The 21,835-nt window shown below is 32.7% G+C and overlaps 1 protein-coding gene across 1 annotated transcript in view; it reads right to left on the minus strand.

Annotated features, from left to right (window-relative positions):
- Nucleotides 1–6,006: 6,006 nt before the first annotated feature.
- Nucleotides 6,007–21,835, minus strand: part of LOC134362072 (uncharacterized) — a 122,192-nt gene continuing 106,363 nt past the window's right edge. The window contains exon 2 of the mRNA XM_063077451.1: nt 6,007–6,119. Coding sequence (XP_062933521.1) covers nt 6,007–6,119 — 113 coding nt within the window. The remainder of the gene's footprint in view (nt 6,120–21,835) is intronic.

Genomic DNA, 21,835 nt, shown 5'->3' on the forward strand with positions numbered 1-21,835 from the left:
ATAGGGGTCCATTTTTGATACAGACTGCACCTGCTTGTGCAGTTTGTATTTTAAGACTACAACACATGGATTTGAAGAATTTTGAAGAATACAAAGACGGATGAAATGGTCATTGGGAGAAAAGAAATAGAGACTTGTAAAGAAAAAGTAACAGAGAAATGATACACGGCAAAGTAGTGTCTTCTTTTCTACTGGCAATTATTCCCAAATAATGTTTTTTACAAATTTTAAGAATAAACCAAGAGATCAATATGTGTTCATCAATGATGAATGGATAAAAAAAAGTGGTACAAACACACACACACACACACACACACACACACACACACGCGCGCGCGCGTGCATTGAAATATTACCGAGCCTTTAAAAAGAAGGAAATCCCATCATTTGTAACAAGATGGATAAACTTGGAGGATAGTACGTTTAGTTAAATAAGCCAGGAACAGAAAGACAAATACTGCACGATCTCACTTTTATGTGGAATCGAAAATAGTTAAATTTATTCAAGCAGAAAGCAGAATGGTGGTAACAAGGGGCTAGGAGATGCAGGTAAATGAGGAGGTATTGGTCAAAAGGTAAGTTTCAGTTGGGATAAATAAGTTCTGGAAATCTGATATTGAGCATGGTGACTATAGTTAATAATGTAATGTATACCTTAAAACTGCTAAGAGAGTAGATCTTAAATGTTCTCACCACCAAAAAAAAAAAAAAGTTAAGTATATAAGGTGATGGATATATTACTGTTCGATGTAATCATTTCACAATGTGTACATACATCAAAACATTACATTGTATACCATAAATATATGCAATTTTTATTTTTCAATTAAAGCTGTAAAACAAATACATGTTTGCAAAAGCTAAAAATAATTTCAAGAATCTCTCAACATTAAAAATTTACAGAATAAACAGCATTATATTAAAAAAATAAATAAATAAACCTAATTTTGAAAGATACCTAAAATATATCATAGATTAACAGGCCTGTCTAGTTAACATACATTGCAAGCAATAAATGCAAGCCACATATGTAATTTTAAATATTCTAGCAACCACATTTTAAAAATAAAAAAGAAACAGGTAAACTTGCTAATAAGAGGGTACTTCCAAAAGTTCATGGAAAGATTTGTACTGTCTTTTAATTCAGTGTTTCCACAAGCTTTTTGAAATATCCTCGTATATTTTACTTAACCCAATCTATTAAAATATTATTATTTCAGCATGTAATCAATATAAAAGTTATGAATATTTTACATCCTTTGTTTCAAATTAACTTTCAAAATCTCTATTTGGACTAGTCACAGCTGAATGGCTTATGTGGTAGTGGCTGCTATAATTGGACAGAACTGGCTTAATACGTTTCCATCCTGGGGATTTTTGCTCTTTCCTAAACAAATTGTTGAAGGTGATACTTGGATACTGAAGAGCCCTAAAATTGGGTGGCATTCATATTTCTTAATACGAACAAAGACAGTTCTCTAGAAAAACAAAACAAAAAAAATTTCTTTAGGCTAAAGGAAAATTTCTGTGTAAGCAATTTAGGTATTCTAAGGGGAAAATAAAAAGAATAAACTCTGGTGTACATAAAGAAAGACTTCAAAGAATTCTTTTGCTGTGTAAATGGTTTTAAAACCAAAAGCATGGTTCATGCTATTAACATTGACTTGCAACTGAAGAAAAGCCTAAGGAAGTCAGGAAGCATATCAGCTCAGCAGACCAGTCACAGAGAGAGCGATGCCATTCACATCATGCAGCTTATTTCAAAACTGAAAACTGACAATCTGCAAGAGTTGAAAACAGCAGGACATATAATAATTGGGTACTTCATTGCATGCTAATGACTAAGTCAGTATATCAGTAAAAGTATTTACAGTGGGTTGAAGCACAATCGAACATTATAGGTTTATTTTTAATGGGCTATTTCTTTCCATAGGAACTTAAATTCAATGCCAACACCATTCTCTGTTTCTATAGAATACATGCTGTGTCACTCTGTGATAGCGAAGCACATAAATCTGTGGAAGTTTGTGTTTACATGCCTTTATTTTGCTCGTTCAATATTTTAGCAACATTTAGGGACTAAAAAGAAAGACAAAGGGAAAAAATGAGAAAGGAGATGTTTCCTTTTTTAAAAAAATGTAGCTCTTCTGTATAGTGGCGAAAACAATAAATAAATAAATAAATAATAAATAAATGCAGCTTTTCTGGAGGTAGAGAAACACATTTTGATTGTTTTCTTATTGTTGGTTTTCAGTTCCCCCAAAAGTGTCTACCATAAGACACCCAATAGGAGATTCTAGAGTAGGCTATCCCTAATTAGATCTTGAAGAGTTAGAAAAGGAAGCACTCGATTGAGAACTGTCTCTCCTAAGGCTATCATCCCTTTATATTCAAGATCATGTATGTGAAAGGAGAAGACGGCAATTCAAATGCGATTACCGTGTCTATAATCCCTACCCAAGTTTAAGTGAAAAAGATAGGAGAGGAGAAGATAAGGTTTGTTACATAGAATAAATTCATTATTAATGTTATATTCCTGATTGAAATTGAATCAGAAGTTCCCTAAAGGCAGAGAGAAAAGGGAAGGATGGAAAGACCCCTTTTCATTTTGGGGGCAACACTATTTTCACCATCCTAATTTTACCCCTTTCTGGACTTATTAAGATTAAGAATTGACACTTACATCCCAGGTGTCTGATAAACAAGCTTTCATATTTAGAAGACAGACATTTAATATATATACACACACACAAACACACACACACACATATATTCTATATATATTCCATATATATATGGAAACACACAGATGGCTAAAATCAACCAAATACAGTATTCTCGAAGTAATAAATGATATTTTAAACATGAAAACTGCAACTTGGAAATTTCTTGTGTAAACATCTTTAAAAAATTCTTTAGGACATATGCAGTCATTTGGATTCCACTTAATAGCTAACGTGTGTTTCAGGAAGGGATGCGGAAGCTCTGTGTTTGCTGCCAACATTGCTACACACTTCCCCATAATCAAATATGCCTTTGTCCTTTTAAATTATGTTTTTCAGACTACTCGTAATGTGATGTGCCCTTGTTCCAGGTTTTATTAAAAAGTTATCCACTGCACCTGTGCAAAAAGACTCCTACCCATGTGCCTTAAATTCTAAACATCTACAAGAACACCTTCATTGTTATGTATTCAAGCACCCAGGCACCTAGTTATAGAGTCACTTCTATGTCACAGGTCAAGAAATGTGTTGAGTTTCAGGATAGTTCAGCGATTTATGCCATTAACTGAGAGGAAAAATAACTATGAAGAGCAAAGGGCTTTGCATTTTTCAATCTGTAGTCACTGTTCTAAAGAAAGAGCATGGCCTTTAGAACTGTGAAATAACTTTGTCCTTCATAAAGAGTCACATTATGTCCATGTATTGCAAAACAGTATGCCCTGTGCATTGGAGTACAAACAAGAATCTCTCAAATTCTTTGTGAAGCATACATGCAGATTTATCTATCTTGCAAAAATAGAAGACATTATATTTAATAAGGCCCCAAACAAAGTATATATCCATCTAGTGAATATTAATATTTTTCATTTTCCAATCGTACATTGCTTCTTCTCCAACTTGGATTCAAGAAAGTAACCTAGTTTCAGTGTATATATAAACATGAGGTAAATATCAGCCGGATGACAAAAGACCTGGTTGTGATCTGAATATATCATTTACTAATTGGGCAAACTTGAGCAATTTAATTTTTCTATTTCTCCCCTCCTCCTCTATTAAATGTGAATAGTATATATGTCCCAATACAATCTCAGAACTGTTTGTGAGAAAAAATGAGGTGATATTTATTAACATTTCTGTGTGATAGTCTCACAAATCTTTCACAACTGTTCTGCATCAAGCTGACAAGCACTTAGCAATGATATATATGGGAATTATTTTTTGCTGTATACTCAGGCTCCCTTCTGTTTTATTTTTTTTTAAATATTTGAAAATATCCCTTGTTTACCACACAGATCTGCATTACAGACAATGGTATGTACTCAGTTATAATCATCCCGTGTGTCAGCTTTGAAAGCCCACAGGAGAACAGAGGCCTCTTTCCCAAAGCCCTGGAGTAGAGCTATTGGACCAAAGCTGAGGAACTGGAAGAGGGCCAGAACCAGTCTTTCCCTCACTCTGTGCACCATCCTGGGGCATAATTTGTCTTCCCAAACACAAAAGGAATCATTGAGATGATTAAACATGGAAGAGTCACTCTACAATGCTGTTTTTTTTTTCTTTTTTATTATTATTTAGGAAAAAGAATTGTTATCCACAAAATGTATAGCATTTTTTTTTTTTTTAATTAGCTAGGCCAAATTTGCTAAATCTTAACACTTGGTGTGACTAAGTGTTTTCAAACACCTCAGATATTCAAAACGAAGTCACAGAGTGAAGGAGATTACTACATGTCATGTTCCTACCAGATAATAGGCACTGTGAATAGGACTTTACATGCGATAACTCATTTTAGTTTTACACACAGGGAATTAAGCCCAGGAAGTTCTGACACTTGCACATGGTCAGATAGTGGGGTAAACGACTGGCCGATTTCAACTCACATTTTTGTAATACAACGGACAACAACGTAACAGAAAAGTAAATGACTACATATAAAATAAACCCCAAATAAAATGCAATTCAATCAATATTAGAACATTTTCACCTATCATAATATGCATTGTATTGTAATTTTTGATGAAGAAAGCAAAAATTCTGTAATGTATTTAGGATGACAAATTATAATGATATGCAGATTTCACATGTAAAATAAAGATTGGGTAGTGATTCAGACTTCTTAAGCTCAGAAATTTTCAGTTTCCTCATTAGGAAATATTTCTTATTTCTCTGCCCTACATGTATAACACACAGTCCCAGATTTTATTCTAATAATTAGTTTTACTATAAGAAGGAGAATGTGAAGCCTAAGTATTAGAAGCATGACTATTATTTTTAAATATTCTTAAAATTTGTTTTATGATAGTAATTTAAAGTAACCTACTTGAAGGTTTTTGTTTGTTTTGTTTTGTTTTGTTTTTTTAAATATAAGAATAAAATATCTGGACAAAGAGGCATAATGTAAGATTTGGTTTATCCAAATTTAAGAGAACAAATCAGAGGCCAACTGAGAATTATTGAATACCCATATATACAACAAAGACTTTTATTTAATGTGCCATCAGCATGAAGAGAGACCAAGTGATAATTTATATTTCAAAAAGTATTTATTTATATTCATTGAGAAAGAAAACTGAGGTAACATTAAATTAAGACTATTATTTTGATATTTCTATTGACAATTCTGAACTTGATGTTACTGTCTCTGATTATGTGATATATAATCTCTCCAATGTATATGACCATTGAAGCAGTATCCTTGGAACTGCCTGGCCTGAGATATTACTGAGCTTTTGTTGAATTTGTATTCCTCTTTCAGCACTTAAATCACTCTGACAGATCAGCTAAACAGAAAGGATATGTATTTGCTAGGATTTTGACCAAGCATGAATCCATGGTTTGCTAAAGTGACTATACAGCGAAATACTCACATAAAAATAGGAGTTAAGAGGCATGTAATGAACTTTCTAAAATTGGCCTACTTCCTGTCTATGTATTAGACTGTAAGGGTTGGTCTCACCAGCTACAACACAGAGCAAGGCATGAGAATGTACATCAGTCGAGTTAATTGATGCACTTCCATATTCAGACATTTAAAGACCCTTCAAGATTTTACAAAAATGGTATTACGATATTTGTTTAGTATTTTAAAAGTATCTTTCTTGACTCTCCAATAGTTACAATTATGTCTAAAATTTATTTTGTACTTTCCTTTTTTATTTTTGGTTTCCAACAATGTATCAAAGAGTAGGAATGTAGTATGTGCCTTCTTCAATATCCTTCCTTAACCGGTTCACAATCTGAACAGCTTCTATAAAAATGATGATAATCGGGCCGGTCCCGTGGCTCACTCGGGAGAGTGCGGCGCTGGTAGCTCCGAGGCCGGGGGTTCAGATCCCATATAGGGATGGCCGGTGCGCTCACTGGTGCGGCCCACACCATGCCGAGGGTTGCGATCCCCTTACCGGTCAGAAAAAAAAAAAAAAAATGATGATGATCTTTCTGAATTCATGGTTTATGCATTCTCTAAAAGATTACTATTTTAAAAAGTAAGTTTTTATATGACAAATATAAATAAAATTTGGAGATGTTTTAATTAAATGTGGTGGTCTTACTATTACTCCCCAATCTATTACTGTATGTTATTTTGCTACTCAAAGAAAAATAAATGAGACAAAAGCTACAGAAATTGAAATGATATACCCTAGAGATGACTGAGTTGCAATCAACATTGTGTGATCATTCTTAAAAAAAAAAAAAAAAAAAAAAATTATAGCACTATGGTTAAATACTCCTACCACTACATTCCTCTAATTTTCTGTCTTTATATCTATTTCCTTATCTTTAATTATGAACATGAATACTTAAAATATTCCTGTTAAGAACCCTAGAAATAAAAAACAGTATAGTTTGACAAATTTTAGGCAATCATTCTACAATTAAGGGAATAAAGATACATTTCCTTGGTCAATATAGATTATATCTATACAACCATAAATGTCGTTAAGACTGTGCAAAAATTCATGTAAATATAAGACTTACCTGTGTCTAGGAAAGACCATCCACAATACATCCCAGTCTTTCTATGTGAAAGTGTATTGAACATAAAATAATGTAATATGTGCTTTAAAATTGCTTTATTTTATTAAATTAGTAAATTATGAATGTTTTGATATATTTAAATTTCTGCTGTTTCATGGATATACAAAATTTTCTACATTTGCAGAAGATTAATTATCACTAAGAATGGATTATTTTTCTTTTAGAGAATGAAATTTAAATTATACTTAAAAAATCTAATTTCAGCTAAGCCCATTTGCATTTACTGTATTTTCTCAGTATGAGTCACACAATATAACCATTAAACAGAAGTCTATTGTGAAAAATCAGACCACTTAACGTTCTTGGTTGTAACAGTGATAATGCCAAAATACACTGTTTAAATTTGTATGTTACTTTAGGTACCCTAGAAACGCAGACACCTAAAGTTTATTTTTAAAGCCCTATAGCAAGAGTGAAAATGAAAGAAATCCTTTGACAGGAAAGAAAAACATAAGGTTGCAAATAACATTAGGTGATGACCTGCATGCATTTGAACATGCCCAAGGGGGAAAATGGCTATATCTTCCTCTAATAGATTGTAAAAGGCTCATTTCAAGAAAGAAAGAAATAATGAGGCATTTCAGAGAACATCTATTCACTAGGCTCTTGTGAATGAAAGTTATGAATGTAAAACTGGGAGACAGTTTCTGGGCTTTCTACAGATAAGATATCTGCATATGAATGCTCTTTGTTTCAATTATTTCTGTTAAGCTTTACGTTGATGATGTAATGCTACGAAAGTGTCCTTACCCCGGCTTTATAAATAACTATATACAAATGTATTCTACAAGATGCTATGTTAATCCAAAATTGAACATCTTTGCTTTGTTCTTAGCTCTGAAAAGCTAGTGGGTGATTCCAAATCACAATCACAACCTTCTAGCTGTAGCAGGAACAAACAGTTTATTTGTATTAATGCCATGTATTTCAATATGATTTGTTTTCTGAGATATCTGGAAACACAAAGGGAGTGTTACTGGTTGACTACTAAATATGGATTTTCTGTTATTTCCCATTCTACAAGACAACTTTTAAAAATAGGATCATTTAAAGAAAGGCAGTGGCACAAAAAGCTCAAACTGTTTAAAGGATAGCTACCGGGTACTTATCCCTTACTAAATGACTTTCTCCCACTAAGAATACTGGCAATTTTATTTGAACCATATTTCCAAACATATTCCATATGAAATTTAATGCACATAATTCTGCATTAAAAAATTAAGCATGCAAAATTGTCAATGGAGAAAAAGTCGTAAAGGTAATTTTATTTTTTTCTTAGTAGAGTTTGTATGCACAAAATATAAGGCAAAGATTTTAATTCTACACAATAGTGAGAAACATATCATATAATATTAAGTCGCTTAAGGGTGCTTTACTAAAGAATTATATTTTATATGTAATATAAATTACTGTTAACTTTCATTAGATAAGTCACTTTTTTATTAACAAAATTACAGCACGGCAATTGACCAAAACATTTTTTTTACATGATTTTGTGTCAAAATTGAATTAAATATATAATCACATTCACATGTATTTGCAGAATGCATTTTTAAATGTTTAAAATAAAAATATATGTTCAATAAGAAATTGTTAGGTAATATTGCATTAGTGATCTAGGGGTGAATTTAAGAAGAAACAATAACTATCTAATGCTTGCTTGTTAATTAAATCAGTGGAAATGTTATAGTTTGAATTTACAAGAATATAGTCATCACTGTCTCAAAATGAATGCCCCAGGATTGTTAGGGCAACAGTGCACATATAAAATGACAAACACTAAACAACTTAGTACCTCAACCTAACAGTTATGGGAGAGCTATAAGAAAAAATTAGATATCTGGACACTATATCGATCTCCAGAGATATTTGTAGCAGTAAGAAAAAAAAAATGAAAATATAAGTATCTGTTACTACTAGAGCCTTAGTCACGTTTTCCAATTAAAAAGCTGTCATTATACTAAAATGCTTCCTAATACAGGACCATTGCAGGAAAAGAAAAAAAAAAAAAAAACTGAACTAATAATCACCAAACACATGGCAATAATTTTAGTTACTATTGACCTTGACCAGATGCGATGGATAACCTCCAGGTATAGAGCTCTTTGATCTATTAATGATTCTGAGGTGTCCTCTAGCTTCCATAAACAGAAGCAATAGTAAAAGGCTTAGATTTGCTTTCCCAAAATGTTTTGATTGGGGCATTTTTGGTAAAACATATAAAATATATTATAAACATGTTAGCAAAATTAATACCTATTTCAGCAGATTCTTTTTCTTTTCTTTTCTTTTTCTTTTTTTGTAGTTTAATGGTTAATAGCTCAGTGGATAGAATCAAATATTTTAAGTTAAAATTCTGTCTGCATCACAAATGCAAAAAAGTTCTATTTAAAGTCTTAGTACTTTAATTTTCTCTTTAGTTATTTGGGGAGGATAATAATAGAACATGTTCCATATGATTTATATAAAGGATTAAACGAGGTAATGCATAGAAAACATAGAAAGAGTACTTGGCACATACTTATTTTTTTGAAGCTAGAGAATCTTGACACTTTCTCCTAGAAGATATACCAACTCACATTTTTTTTTTTTCCTTTGCACATTAGTTGAACAACATAACATGCTTTCACTGGTAAGCGTTGCAACTATTATCATGGTAATTACTCAATTCTTACTTAAAGCTTTTTTAGGCAACTACATTTGAAAATGTCTTTATGTTGTTATCTCATGAAGTATATGGAAAAATACTGCTGGCATGTAATAAGTTCTCAAGAATTTAATAAATTTTAATTCAATAGTAGAGTCTCATTTTGATAGCATTAGCTTACTATGCTCTAATGTAACATTTTTTCCCCAAAGAAATAATTATTACTTTTGGTTAGATTCACTTCTAATATGGCTTTAAATTCCTGATTTTAAGTATATTTTATGTGTGTGGACAAGCTACACTTGGCTAAGTAATGCTAATTGTACCTTAAAAGGGATCCATCTCATTTTTTTAATAGTGAATAATGAATACCGATATGTTAAAAATTGTGTTTATTTTAAAAATTAGAACCTATAACAAAACAGCAGCAACCATATAACGATATACAATTGCCTTGAGACTAACTATCATATCCTGGAAAACAATTTTTTCTGAAGTCTGTAACTTGGCTTCCTATAGAAGGGTCTGAGAGTCTTACAATATTCAAGAAATGTCAACCTTATTTTTTGGTTGTGTCCATTCTGAAATGAAAATCTACAACTCTTTTGAATAGACTTAGCTTAATGGATATTACTAACAATATTAATCATTAATTATTAATTATGAAAATATTAATTATGAAATGGGAACTTTTTTTAGTAGTTTTTGCAATATTAATGGAAGTATTCTTTTATCAAGATCATCATGCATCACTAAAATAATTTTGAAAAAGTCAGCAAATGACTAGCTTTATAATAATAAGCATTTTAAAATCAATAACTTTAATTGGTCATTACTATTTTTCTTCATTTTCTTTTTAAGTACTCAGCTATCACCCTTGGATTAGCAAAAGATGAGAGATATCACTTATTTAGTTTTCACTGCATAGTTTATAGTGTGAGTACAAAACCAAATACATACAAAACACACAATTATGTATGTGTGTGTATATATGTGTGTGTATGTATGGATATACATACATAAATGAAAAAGAGAGGGAGAGCTACAGTTCTAAAATCAGCAATTAGTTCTGGATTCTCACTCCTTAAATTTCATATATTCTTGTATTTAGTACTGAATAAGGAAGTGCTATGGGTTAAATGTGTCCCCCAAAATTTCACACATTGGAAACTTGATTCCCATTATAACAGTATTAAGAAGGTGCGATTTGAAGTGCGGGATCCTTAAGAGGTGATTAATTTTGAGGACTGTGCCCTTGTAAATGGATTTATTGATTCATGGAGTAATGGGTGTGGTTCTGATGGCTTTAAAAGGAGAGGAAGTGAAGTGGTTAGCTCTCTTGCTCAGCCCGTTCTTGAGCCATGTGACACCCTGCATTGCTGTAGAGAGTCACCAAGAAGAAAGCCCTTGCCAGATGCACCCCTGGACTGTAGATTTCCCAGACTCCAAAACTGTAAGAAATAAATTTTGTTTCTCTATAAATCGCCCAGTTACAGGTATTCTGTTATAAGCAACAGAAACGTGTTAATATAGAGAGATACTGAAACAACAATAAGAAACAAAACAAAGTGGAGATGTTAAGAAAATGTAACACAGAGACAAGTTAAAATACACTGAGACCATCTCTCCAATAAAATTTTTCTTTATCTTTTCTGTCACAAACAATCTCTCCGATCTCTGGAATTCTATGGGAATGTTTACCTTTTAAAAGAAATTTTCACATTCTGTCTTATATTACCACTTTAAATATTTCCCTCTCAAGTAAAAGCTTCTTAATCACAGGTAGCTATTTATATTCACATCTTCCATGGCATACAGACTTCAATTACTTATAAAAGAAAATCTAAATGTAGCAGTTATATCATTTCCAAACTTTGCCAAACTCCTATTGGTTCAAATTTTGTTTATGACCTCTTATAATATTTTTTAAAAATTGCTTGGGCCTGATCAGTAAGGCATATTTTAATGTATTTTACACCAATGTCTCTCAATAAAGTAGCTTTTTACCATTATAAGTTCCCTATTCATTGCCTCAAATGTTGGCTGTGACAATTTCCTCTCATTTATTTGCTCACTGTTTCCCCTTTCTGGGCTGTGCTTTTATGGTGCTCTCTGGAGTGCAGAACACTGCAAATATGTACAGCATTAGATTGCTTACTGAGTTATGCTAAATTGTATTTTGCTCCCAGTGGATGGATTTATTCAAACTTTTTTTGGAAATTTGTTTTTTGAGAGGAATAGCTCTGAGTCGGATTTTTAGAAATTTAAGGAATCTCAGTGATGTTTATTCCATTTTTCTCATAATACAGAGGAGAAAAATCTCAATCCTGGAAGCGTGACTTGGCTTACCTAAGGTTATATAGTGACAGAGCTGAGAACAGAAATTAGGTCTCCTGGCTCCCTCTCCAATGCTCTCTGACACTTGTTCTTTTCCCAATGGACACAGTGCAGGAGATAGCAGGCTGATTTAAACAGAATTATCATAAAATAGTTCATCTTCTAAAGGGTCCATTTTCTGTACACCACCCCCTCAAGTTTGCTAACTGAGGTTGCAAATCTAAACTATAGGAAGCTATTTAATTATTAATTTAAAAATACGTATATATTGTACACCAATTGTTATTTTGTTGTTATTATAAGCACTATTCTAACTGCTTGGTATATGTCTCTTAAGAAAAGTGATTAAAAAAACATCCTATCATCTTGAAGTTTATATTCCAGTCAGGGTGAAAAAAAGAAAAAAAGAAATAATCAACATTAAAAGAGAGAGAGAATCATTTATTATGTTAGCAAAAGTGAAAAAAAGATTAGAGCAGGATATATGTAGACCTGGGGGAGTGATTTTTTTTAAATAGCTCAGTCAGGTTAAGCCCCACTGAGTTTAGATTTGAGCAAAGAATTGAAGGAGTTGGGGGAATTAGCAATACCAAAATCTAGAGGAAAAGCATAGTAGGCAGAGGAAACAGTGCAAAGGCCCTGAGACAGGAGAGTATGTGCAGGGTTTAAGGCAGAGTAAGGCAGCCAATGTGGCTGGAAAGAAGTGGGAATGAGAGTAGCAGAAGATGGGGTCAAATGATAGCCAGAGCTTTCCTAAACACAGCTGCACTGTGCAATATGTTAGCCACCAGCTACATGTAGAAACTGAGCAACTGGAATGTGCCTGATGCAACTGAGAAATCAAATTTTTAATTGTACATGAAGTTTAATTAATTTAAATTTTAAAACTGAAGCACTTTTGTCAGTGTCGATGCATATATTATTGGACTTTTTTTTTTTGGTCAATTTGGTTATTGGAAAAGTTTTAAGTCTGTTTGAAACATCCAGTGTATGTGAATCATTTTCAACTGTAAATTTTATAAAATCTAAATACAAATCAAGTATCCCTGAAAAAAATTTAGCATCAAAATTGAGAGGAGCTGTAAGTGGGAATTACCCACTGGAATTCAAAAATAAGGGTGGAAAAAATAATTTTCATTATTGATTATATATTAAAATGATATTAGATATATTGTTTCAAATGAAATATATTAAGCATAATTTTGTATGTTTCTTTTTATCTTTGTTAATGTGACTACTAGAAAATGTACAATCACATGTGTCTTTCATTATATTTCTATTAAAGTGCCACAAGCCATTATAAGGAAATTGTCTTCTGTTCTGACACTTGTTCTTTTCCCATTGGACACAGTGCAGGAGATAGCAGGCTGATTTAAACAGAATTATCATAAAATAGTTCATATTCCACAAAGAGTGCCAAGTTGTGTCCGTTATATCCAGTAACATCACTCAAAAATACCTTCAGATCTCTGTGCTAATTCCCAAGTATTACATCAAATAAATGTCCATACATTTTGCCTTTGCAATCTATGTGTTAGAGAAATTCATGTGAACACATTGCCACCATCATCTTAGATGTTCTCTACACTAGAGCTACACTGGAATTAAGAAGTAAGATATACTCTAAAAATGGAAAACAAATTTTTTAATGTTTAATCAAGAAAAAGGGAGGATTTTTTTTTTTTTTTTGTCTTTTTGTGACTGGTAAGGGGATCGCAACCCTTGGCGTGGTGTCGCCCACACCGCGCTCAGCCAGTGAGCGCACCGGCCATTCCTATATAGGATCCGAACCCGCGGCGGGAGCGCCGCTGCACTCTCCCGAGTGCGCCACGGGGCCGGCCCAAAAGGGAGGATTTTTAAGCTAAATATTATCTATACAAATACAATACTTATTAATTTCAAGGTTTCAATGTCCTGCAGTGAATTGGTTTTTGCAGTGTAGATAACTAATTCCAAATAATCACATTTAAAAAGAAAAACGTCTCTGTTTTTCTAAGCAGTATTCTTAGAAAAGTTTAAATGATAAAGAGATCCCTCTAAAGTAACTATGGATAATTTAAATGTCCTTATCATGCAATTTTTAAGTTTTTATCTAAATTCACATTTTTACATAGGACTAGAAAGAGAAGGGAGTAGAAGTTAATATATATATATAAAAAAGAGACTATTTCTTTTAAATGTATTTCTGTTTTATGCACAAAGCTGCCATTAGTGTTAATGGGAGTTAAACACATAAACCCATCGTGCATCAATGGAAGCAGAAACTGTAATCTATAAAATGGATGAATTAAATCATTATGAGTAATTCTCTGGCACATGACCTCCACTAGGTTCTATTAAGTACATAGTCTGACTTTTTGAAATAGCACTTAAAAAGGTTTTACACCCTAATTGAACAGCCATTCACTGGGCTTATTTTTCACTTAGATCTCTCCTAATACCTGTGAAGTAGGGTTTTTAAAATAGGAGATTGAATGGTAAAAGCAGTAATTTCTCATCAGGGAATATTTAATAAGTGGAAGCTATTAACCAACTAAAGGACACAAAATAGATTAATCTTTCAAAGATTTGTCCTTTTGGGGTTATAAATTGTTCAGCTTTCAGGGGGAAAAATCTGACAGCTATATAAGGAGGAATTTAATTTGATATCATTTCTTCATAATACATGAGAAAATACTATTTTATTTTTTCATAGTAATTATGATTACTTGAAAATAATTATCAAGATATCAAAGATTATTCAACTTGAGTCATAATTTGTTTCTTATAGATTGTGATAAATTTTTGTTTGAAGATGACACTATGAAAGCTAACTTTATTATAGTTTATCACTTCATTTATATATTTATATAATATTGTTATTATATAGAAGAAAATACAATCTTATGTCCTCTGGCTGTGGTGATTAAAAAAACACAAAATAATCTTATTGACAGAGTGATGGTTTCTAATTAAAAATGTCGTTGCCCCACAAAAATGATCATATATCAAATGCTTTCATAAAGAATCATACGCAATACCTAACAAAAGCAAATTGGATTCTGCTGCTTCTATTTTCAGTTAAACTTTAATCGTCTAGGCTCATTTCTCATTTATCATTACATCCTCTCCCCTTTTCAAAAATACATATTGCCATTGTTCAAAGGTCTTAAAATCCAATGTACACATGATTTTATGTTCACCACAGTGAAAAAAACTCAAGATCACCTATATTAGTCCATTTTGTGTTGTTATAACAGAATACTTGGAACTGGGTGATTTATAACAAATCAAAATTTATTGCCTGCATATTCTGAAGCTGGGAAGTCCAATGTCCATCTGGTGGTGGCAACAGTGACCCAGGGGTCTCACATTGCAAGATGGTGGAAGGAGAGAGAGCAGACAGCAAGAGAGAGAGAGAGACTCTGTGCTCTTTCTTTTTAAAGTCCTCAGAACCACGCCCCTGACTACCATTTTTAATCCATTCACTACTGCACGGTCCTACAATCCAATCACCTCTTCAAGGCTCCACCTTTCAATTACCATAATAGGATTTTCCACCCTCTTAACAGTCACAATGGGGGCTAAGTTTCTAATACATAAAACTTGGGGACACAATTCAAGATTCAATGAGTTTTGGGGGACATAATTCAATCCACTATACCACCTATAGGATAATCTATGGAAAACATTTTAATGGATCCTTGAGGTCACATTTTTTAAGTGGAACACAGGGTTCCTGATATTGACAGGATAAAATGTGGGGGAACTACTGTAAGTTACTGCTCAAGATTTTCCATCCCTTTATCATGAACAAAATTGACTCTAAAAAATTCAGTTACACACACATTAAAATAACATGCCTCCCCACCACATTTTATAAGAACTTGTCCTGGCAGGGCTGGCCAGTTACTTCACCTGGTTAGAGCACAGCCTTGTAATACCAAGGTCACAGGTTCAGATCCCCGAACAGGCCAGCCACCAAAAAGAAAAAGAAAAAAAAGAACTTGTCCTGGCTATTGTCCCTTTCTTGACATTCCTTTCCTTCCTTTTCATCTCATTCTGCCAAACGTACTTTTAAAAATTATACTAATATACATATATTTTCTATTTTATAAGCAAAAGCTTTTGAAAAGTATTTTAAATTTGTTAATTATTTAACCTTTCTTACAGAGAGCTTTATCCATGCTACTCCCTGCACAAGACATTTTAAGCATGTTAAAAATGTTAACAAATACAAACTTTATGAAGATGACACTAAAGTTATCTCCATTTTACACATGGTGACACTGAAACACAAAGTTCTGAAAGTAGCTTGCTGAAGGTCACAGATGATTAAGTGTAAGAGTAAGGATTAGAACCCAAAATAGTCTGACTCAGATCCATCTTATTAACTAGCATGCCATGATGCTATTACAAATTTCAAAGCCCATCATAAAATGAGAATATATTTTTTTCTGAAAACTCACAACAAAGAATTATAGGAAATTGTTAAATTATGAGTAAGACTGTCATATTAAGTCAGACTCATGCTCATTCAGTCCAGGGTATACCTAGCTATTTTTCTGATGTTAGCTTTAGAGGACAGTTCTAGTCAAACCTGTTTCAAGAATCATTTATGATGCTGTGGCTTATAAATCTTTTCAAGACTTTGTGAATTAAATTATATTTCTTTTCCAAACCACATCTTGGGAGTATTATTCTTAGGCATTTACTATCAAATACAAGAAGTAGTACACTTCCATTCTTTTTTTTTTTTTTTAATTTAACCATACTTCATTAATTTTATAGCTCAGAAAACTTTCTACCAATATAAAAATAAATGTTTATTGGAAAACTGAAAGCCTTGTCAAGGTAATCAAAATTGTGTTTTTCCTTAGGTTAAAGTGTTTAAAAAAGAACAGAAAAAAACCTAATTTTCACATTTAATGTTCTAAGCAAATGTTTCTAGACAACATAGAGGAATAGAATGTAGACTTTCCATAAGAATAATTTGGTATGAAGTACAGCCATGTTACACATTTTGGAAGTTGTGTTAAATGAATAAAAGAGAATTTCACACTGATTTTCTCTAGTTTGTTCACATTTCACATTCAACCGTTTAGGCATATGTTTAAAAATCAATAAATTTAGCCCACACTATCACCACATTTTGAGATAAAGGGCATTTCTTAGCTGGGAAAAGAGAAGAGTGCCAGCAGATAAAATCAGATAGAGTGTATAATACGAAAATATAGTAAAATGTCAGTACTTAACATGTTACGAGCATTTATGCAACATAAAATACTTTTAGGAAAGGTTTTGCTCATTGAAAAATGGAAATACAGTAATTTTGAAAAAGATGAACAGAAAACAATGGAATTGTTGCATGTGATTGCATTAGAATACTGTTAGAGAGGTATAAATTTATTAAATTTGGCAAAATAATAATAATAATAATAACAATGGCCTGGCAAAAAAAAGTCAACATGTAACCCAGGTTATAGCAGCCATCATCGTGTTTAGGATAAAACATCAGCTTATTCAGACAAACTCACAGTCAAAAAATAAAACAGGGCTAATGTTGTGTCATGTCTAGTCATTAAGAAAAGTGATATATTTTTCACACATTCCTGTACTTTTTTTAGTCCTAGGCTTTACAGAGCTGTACTTTGTCAAAGGTATTATTGATATCTATTTCTCTAGTATAGCTGCTATTTATAGATAGAAGATACAGGGGAAATTACAAATAGTGATCGCAATTAAAATATAAAAGTGAATATTCTAATTCAGGATTGATTTTTCAACTCTTTCCTAAAAATTATTATCAGAAGAAAATTTCAGTACTTACTAGAAAGTCTAAAACAGCTAAAAGAGTTGATTATTCTCATTTAATGTATTTTTTTTTATAATTACACATCTGTATTCTGCAAAAATATTTGTATGCTTTTTGGTAAAAAATATTAAGTTTTTGGCACAGATGAATTTTTTTAATATAAAATGGGCAAATAAAACAAATGCAATATCCTAAAATTGTAAGCAGGTCACAAATGAATATTATAGCTCCATAACAATAGTCCAGGGAATAACAATTAAAGCTAAAATATTGAACTCTAAATCTATAGTTATCAAATCTCTTTTTACTCTCTCTCCCATTATCCTTCCCCATGGGAAACATCCAAGTTTTGCCCACAGTAATTTAGAAGCATTGGTCCTGAAATAGAGGAGAAAGGCATCCACAGCCATAATTGAGCCATTCACTCAGCTTTCCTTTGAGAGCATATTTGATTGACATAATATAAAAATAGAATACACATTTAGAAATAGACTTAAAACTACTCTTGAAATGCGGACTAAATGGTTCATGAGATTGATGAGACAAAGATTCTGTTACTCCAAATCACTGGCTTGAGTTCAGCTTACATGAAAGTCATTCATCACCATAGAACAATCTTCAGAAAACGATGCGGCATACCAAGTTAATGTCGCCATATGAAGAGATCTATCCACAAATGCAAGTTACAAAAACAACAACCACGAAAACAACTTACCTGAAGTACATATCTTGTATCTTATAGGTGTTCTCAAACAGTTTAAATATTGTGATTATAAAGTCACTTTACTCTGAGCACTGAGCACTTGTATAAATGGTTCCCAAGGCTCCATCGCATCAGGGGTTGAATATGTTAGATCATTCAGTATGTGAGGAACTACTAGTGAGCGTTATTCTCATCAGTTTTCTAACTACATAGACCATTAGGATTATTTATTTCCTTAGTGTTCCAAGTCCTAACCTTGCCCTTGCCCATTTAAATTTCAACCTCTGGATAGATCTTAGTTTACACGTGAACTCCCCAGGCACTGCCGACTGATCCTGTTGACGGAGTCCCAGGATCATGTGTCTGGAGTAGAATCTTGCTGTTGCTGTCTGTCCCAGTTCATTCAGCTTCCTTAGTGTGCATTTCCTAACCCTTGCTTGGGGAGATGACACATGATGCGTGGTGGGATAGATGGACTAATGGAGAGATTGATGAATATTAACCTAGTTTTTTTTTCTTTTAGAGAGGGAATCAATGTGTAGAGAGATATTCCTGCCACAATTTCTCCACTGTTAAACTGCCAGGAATAAATATTATAACAGAAGGCTTGCTCAATATCTAGCCATGAAAATGATTTTTAAAGTCTGCTTTAAAATGGTTTCTAGAAAAAAAAAAAGAAAGAAAAGAAAAGAAAAGGTTTGATTTCCTTGAGCTTCTATAACTCTTTTTCCCTTTGAGAGTTTGTTGACTTGAATCAGCTCTCCCTACCCCCACCCCCACTCCCCCCAAAGAAGAAAAGAAACAAATATATACATACTCAATTCTCAAGAGAACATTTGGTGGTAAAAATGATTAAATAGTCCCTAACCAAGTCACCTTGTCTTGTGTGCAAAGATGGTCCACATATATTTCACTTACTTCACCTTATTAAAAATTACAGTAACTAAATTTCTTGAGAATGAAACAATGTATTTCAAAAATACAGGCAACCGAGAGTAATTCTGTCTACAATGCAGAAACTAGTTTCCCTGGATGGAAAACAATTAATTGGTAAAAACACCTGAAGTAGATGACAAATGAAAATGGAGATCCATTGACAAGCTTACAGAAGAAAAACAAAAGAAAGAAGACTCTGTTATGATTGGTCATTAATGATGCTTCTGTAGAGGTAACGATAGCTACCTAAAATAAAATCAAGTGGCCCACCATGCCGCCAGCTGTCACACTCTTTCCATTTCTCTGGGTTAAACCAGTAAGGGACTCCCTCTCTTCACTTGTTTTTCATAAAAGCAGAGAATTATTAATATATTCTATAAACTTCAAAGCATAAATGAAATAGTTCTAATAACTCTTACTATGAAAATAGATTAGGAAGCTAATACCTCACATTATAATCAAAGCCAACACTTTCTGTTCCTTTTTTGAAAAGTATGTCTTTAGAATACATCTCTCCAAGAATATCTAACACACACACACACACACACACACACACACACACACATTTAATTAGATGCACATTGTTTCTAAACAACTGTAGGCAACATCAATATCAACTGTACTTTCCTAAAAGAAGTAACAATTTTAGGACATATTTAATATCATGAAAATTCATCTATCAACTGCTACTAAGAAAATGCAGTCAAATAAATGCAATCAGTGAATAAAATTTTAAATATATATATATTTAAATATATATATGAATTATAATATATATATAAAATAAGCCAGTAAATCAATTAAAAAATGAATAGTTTTGTAACCAAAATTTTTCTTAAGCTTACTTATATACTAACCTAGATCAAATGATTAATACCTTATCTTAAATAGACAAACAATACTAATCTAGCACTATGAAAATGAAAAACAAATCTCTCCATTGCACTGCAAGATTTCAAGGAAATGAGAAGAATGAGAGAAAACATAATACACAAGAAGAGACAGTATGGAATGTCCTAAGAATGAATGGTTTAGTCTGCAAAATATACTTCAAGGTAAAACTAGGTTAAGGAAGATTACAGAATATTTGCAAAGGGGTTTTTACCTTGAAAGCAGTAAGTATCAATACTTCAGAAAAATCAATAAACAAATCTATCTAATTCAGTTTAACTGGATTAAAATGAAAACTTAAGCTGTAACCTCAAACTTTATGTGAAGTTGATTTTCAGAAGGCAGTGCAAGAGCTTGTTTACAAAACAGTGCAACAAAATAATCCCATGCAAAGTGAAGTGTGATTATAATCCTGATATCTTGAAGACAAGTATACAAAGATAGTCACTATTATGTTAGAAAAAAAAAATTCAGCAATTCAACATAGGGTAAATGAGATAGTGGGAAATCCCATAGAGCATCTTAAACTTAAAATATCAAAGCAACACCCCATCTAATGAAAAAACAGATGATATAAAAATGTGAATCAATTTTTTAAAAAGTCAAATTTTTCATGTTTTTTAAAAAAAATATTTAATAGCAGTGCATTGGTTGCTCACCCAACCCCATTAATGAAGCACATGAGAGGAAACTATTAAGAAGAAATTAGTTGTACTTATGACTGAGATTTACCTTAATTTTTAGTAAGCAAAATAAGTAACCCTTATTGAAGAACTCACTTCTATTATTTTGAATCTTTGAGTTTGCTATTCTCAATTCATACCAGAGCAAAATTTCTTGGACCCACTCCTCTGTTCTCTAATTTTGGTAGGCTTACTTGCTTGAATTAAAAAGTTGCTTTGTCTTACTTTAAACATTGAATTAAAATAGCCTGCAATAAATGTAATAAAGACATACAAAGAATGCTACGGGAACATAAAGAAATTTGAACTCCTGTGCCACTGTATAAGACATCACAAAAAAGATAAAAATTAGCAGGTCTTTGAAGAGACAATGAGATTTGACCAGGGGAGGAGTGAGGTAGTATGAGGTGGAAGAGCACACCGCAGGGAAGAGGACAGGAGAGTTTTTGCTGGGATGGTGCCCAGTCAGGAGAGCATCCAACAGGTTGGTGATAATACATTGATATCAGCATACGTTCGTCACTAGTGTGTGTGTGTGTGCACACGCATGCTTGTGCATGCACATTGGGGGGGTTATTGTACAAAGGAGGTGAGGCTAAAAAGATGGTGGTGCCAGATTATAAAGTCAAAACATCATTCAACAACTTGCATCCTAAATAGTCAGTCCTCAAATATGACTTAATATCACATCACTGTGAGAATTTAAAAAAGAAAAGATTCCAGGATTCCATCCCTAGTTGGGGGGCAGCCATTAGTTTTGGTTTACTCACCATCTATAATCGTTAGCCAACTTTGGGAACAATTCCTACAGCCCATCAGCAATAGACAGGCAAAAAAATTTTGACCGTACCTGATAACTATACCTTCTCCCTTCTACATTAGGGACAGTGACAATCCTCTTTGTCTCCCAGCATGCAATAAGTACCACGAAGGCCACCTTTTCAGAGCTTACTTCCCAGACTACCCTATCTGACGTAGCCTGACATTTACTCTACGTCTCTTAAGATTTTTAAACTTTATTGTAGCATTTCACCCTGTTCAATTGTCCAATTACATGTTTAGTATCTAGCCCCACCCTGACTC

This window comes from Cynocephalus volans, chromosome 1, assembly GCF_027409185.1.
Source record: "Cynocephalus volans isolate mCynVol1 chromosome 1, mCynVol1.pri, whole genome shotgun sequence".
NCBI classification, from domain to species: domain Eukaryota; kingdom Metazoa; phylum Chordata; class Mammalia; order Dermoptera; family Cynocephalidae; genus Cynocephalus; species Cynocephalus volans.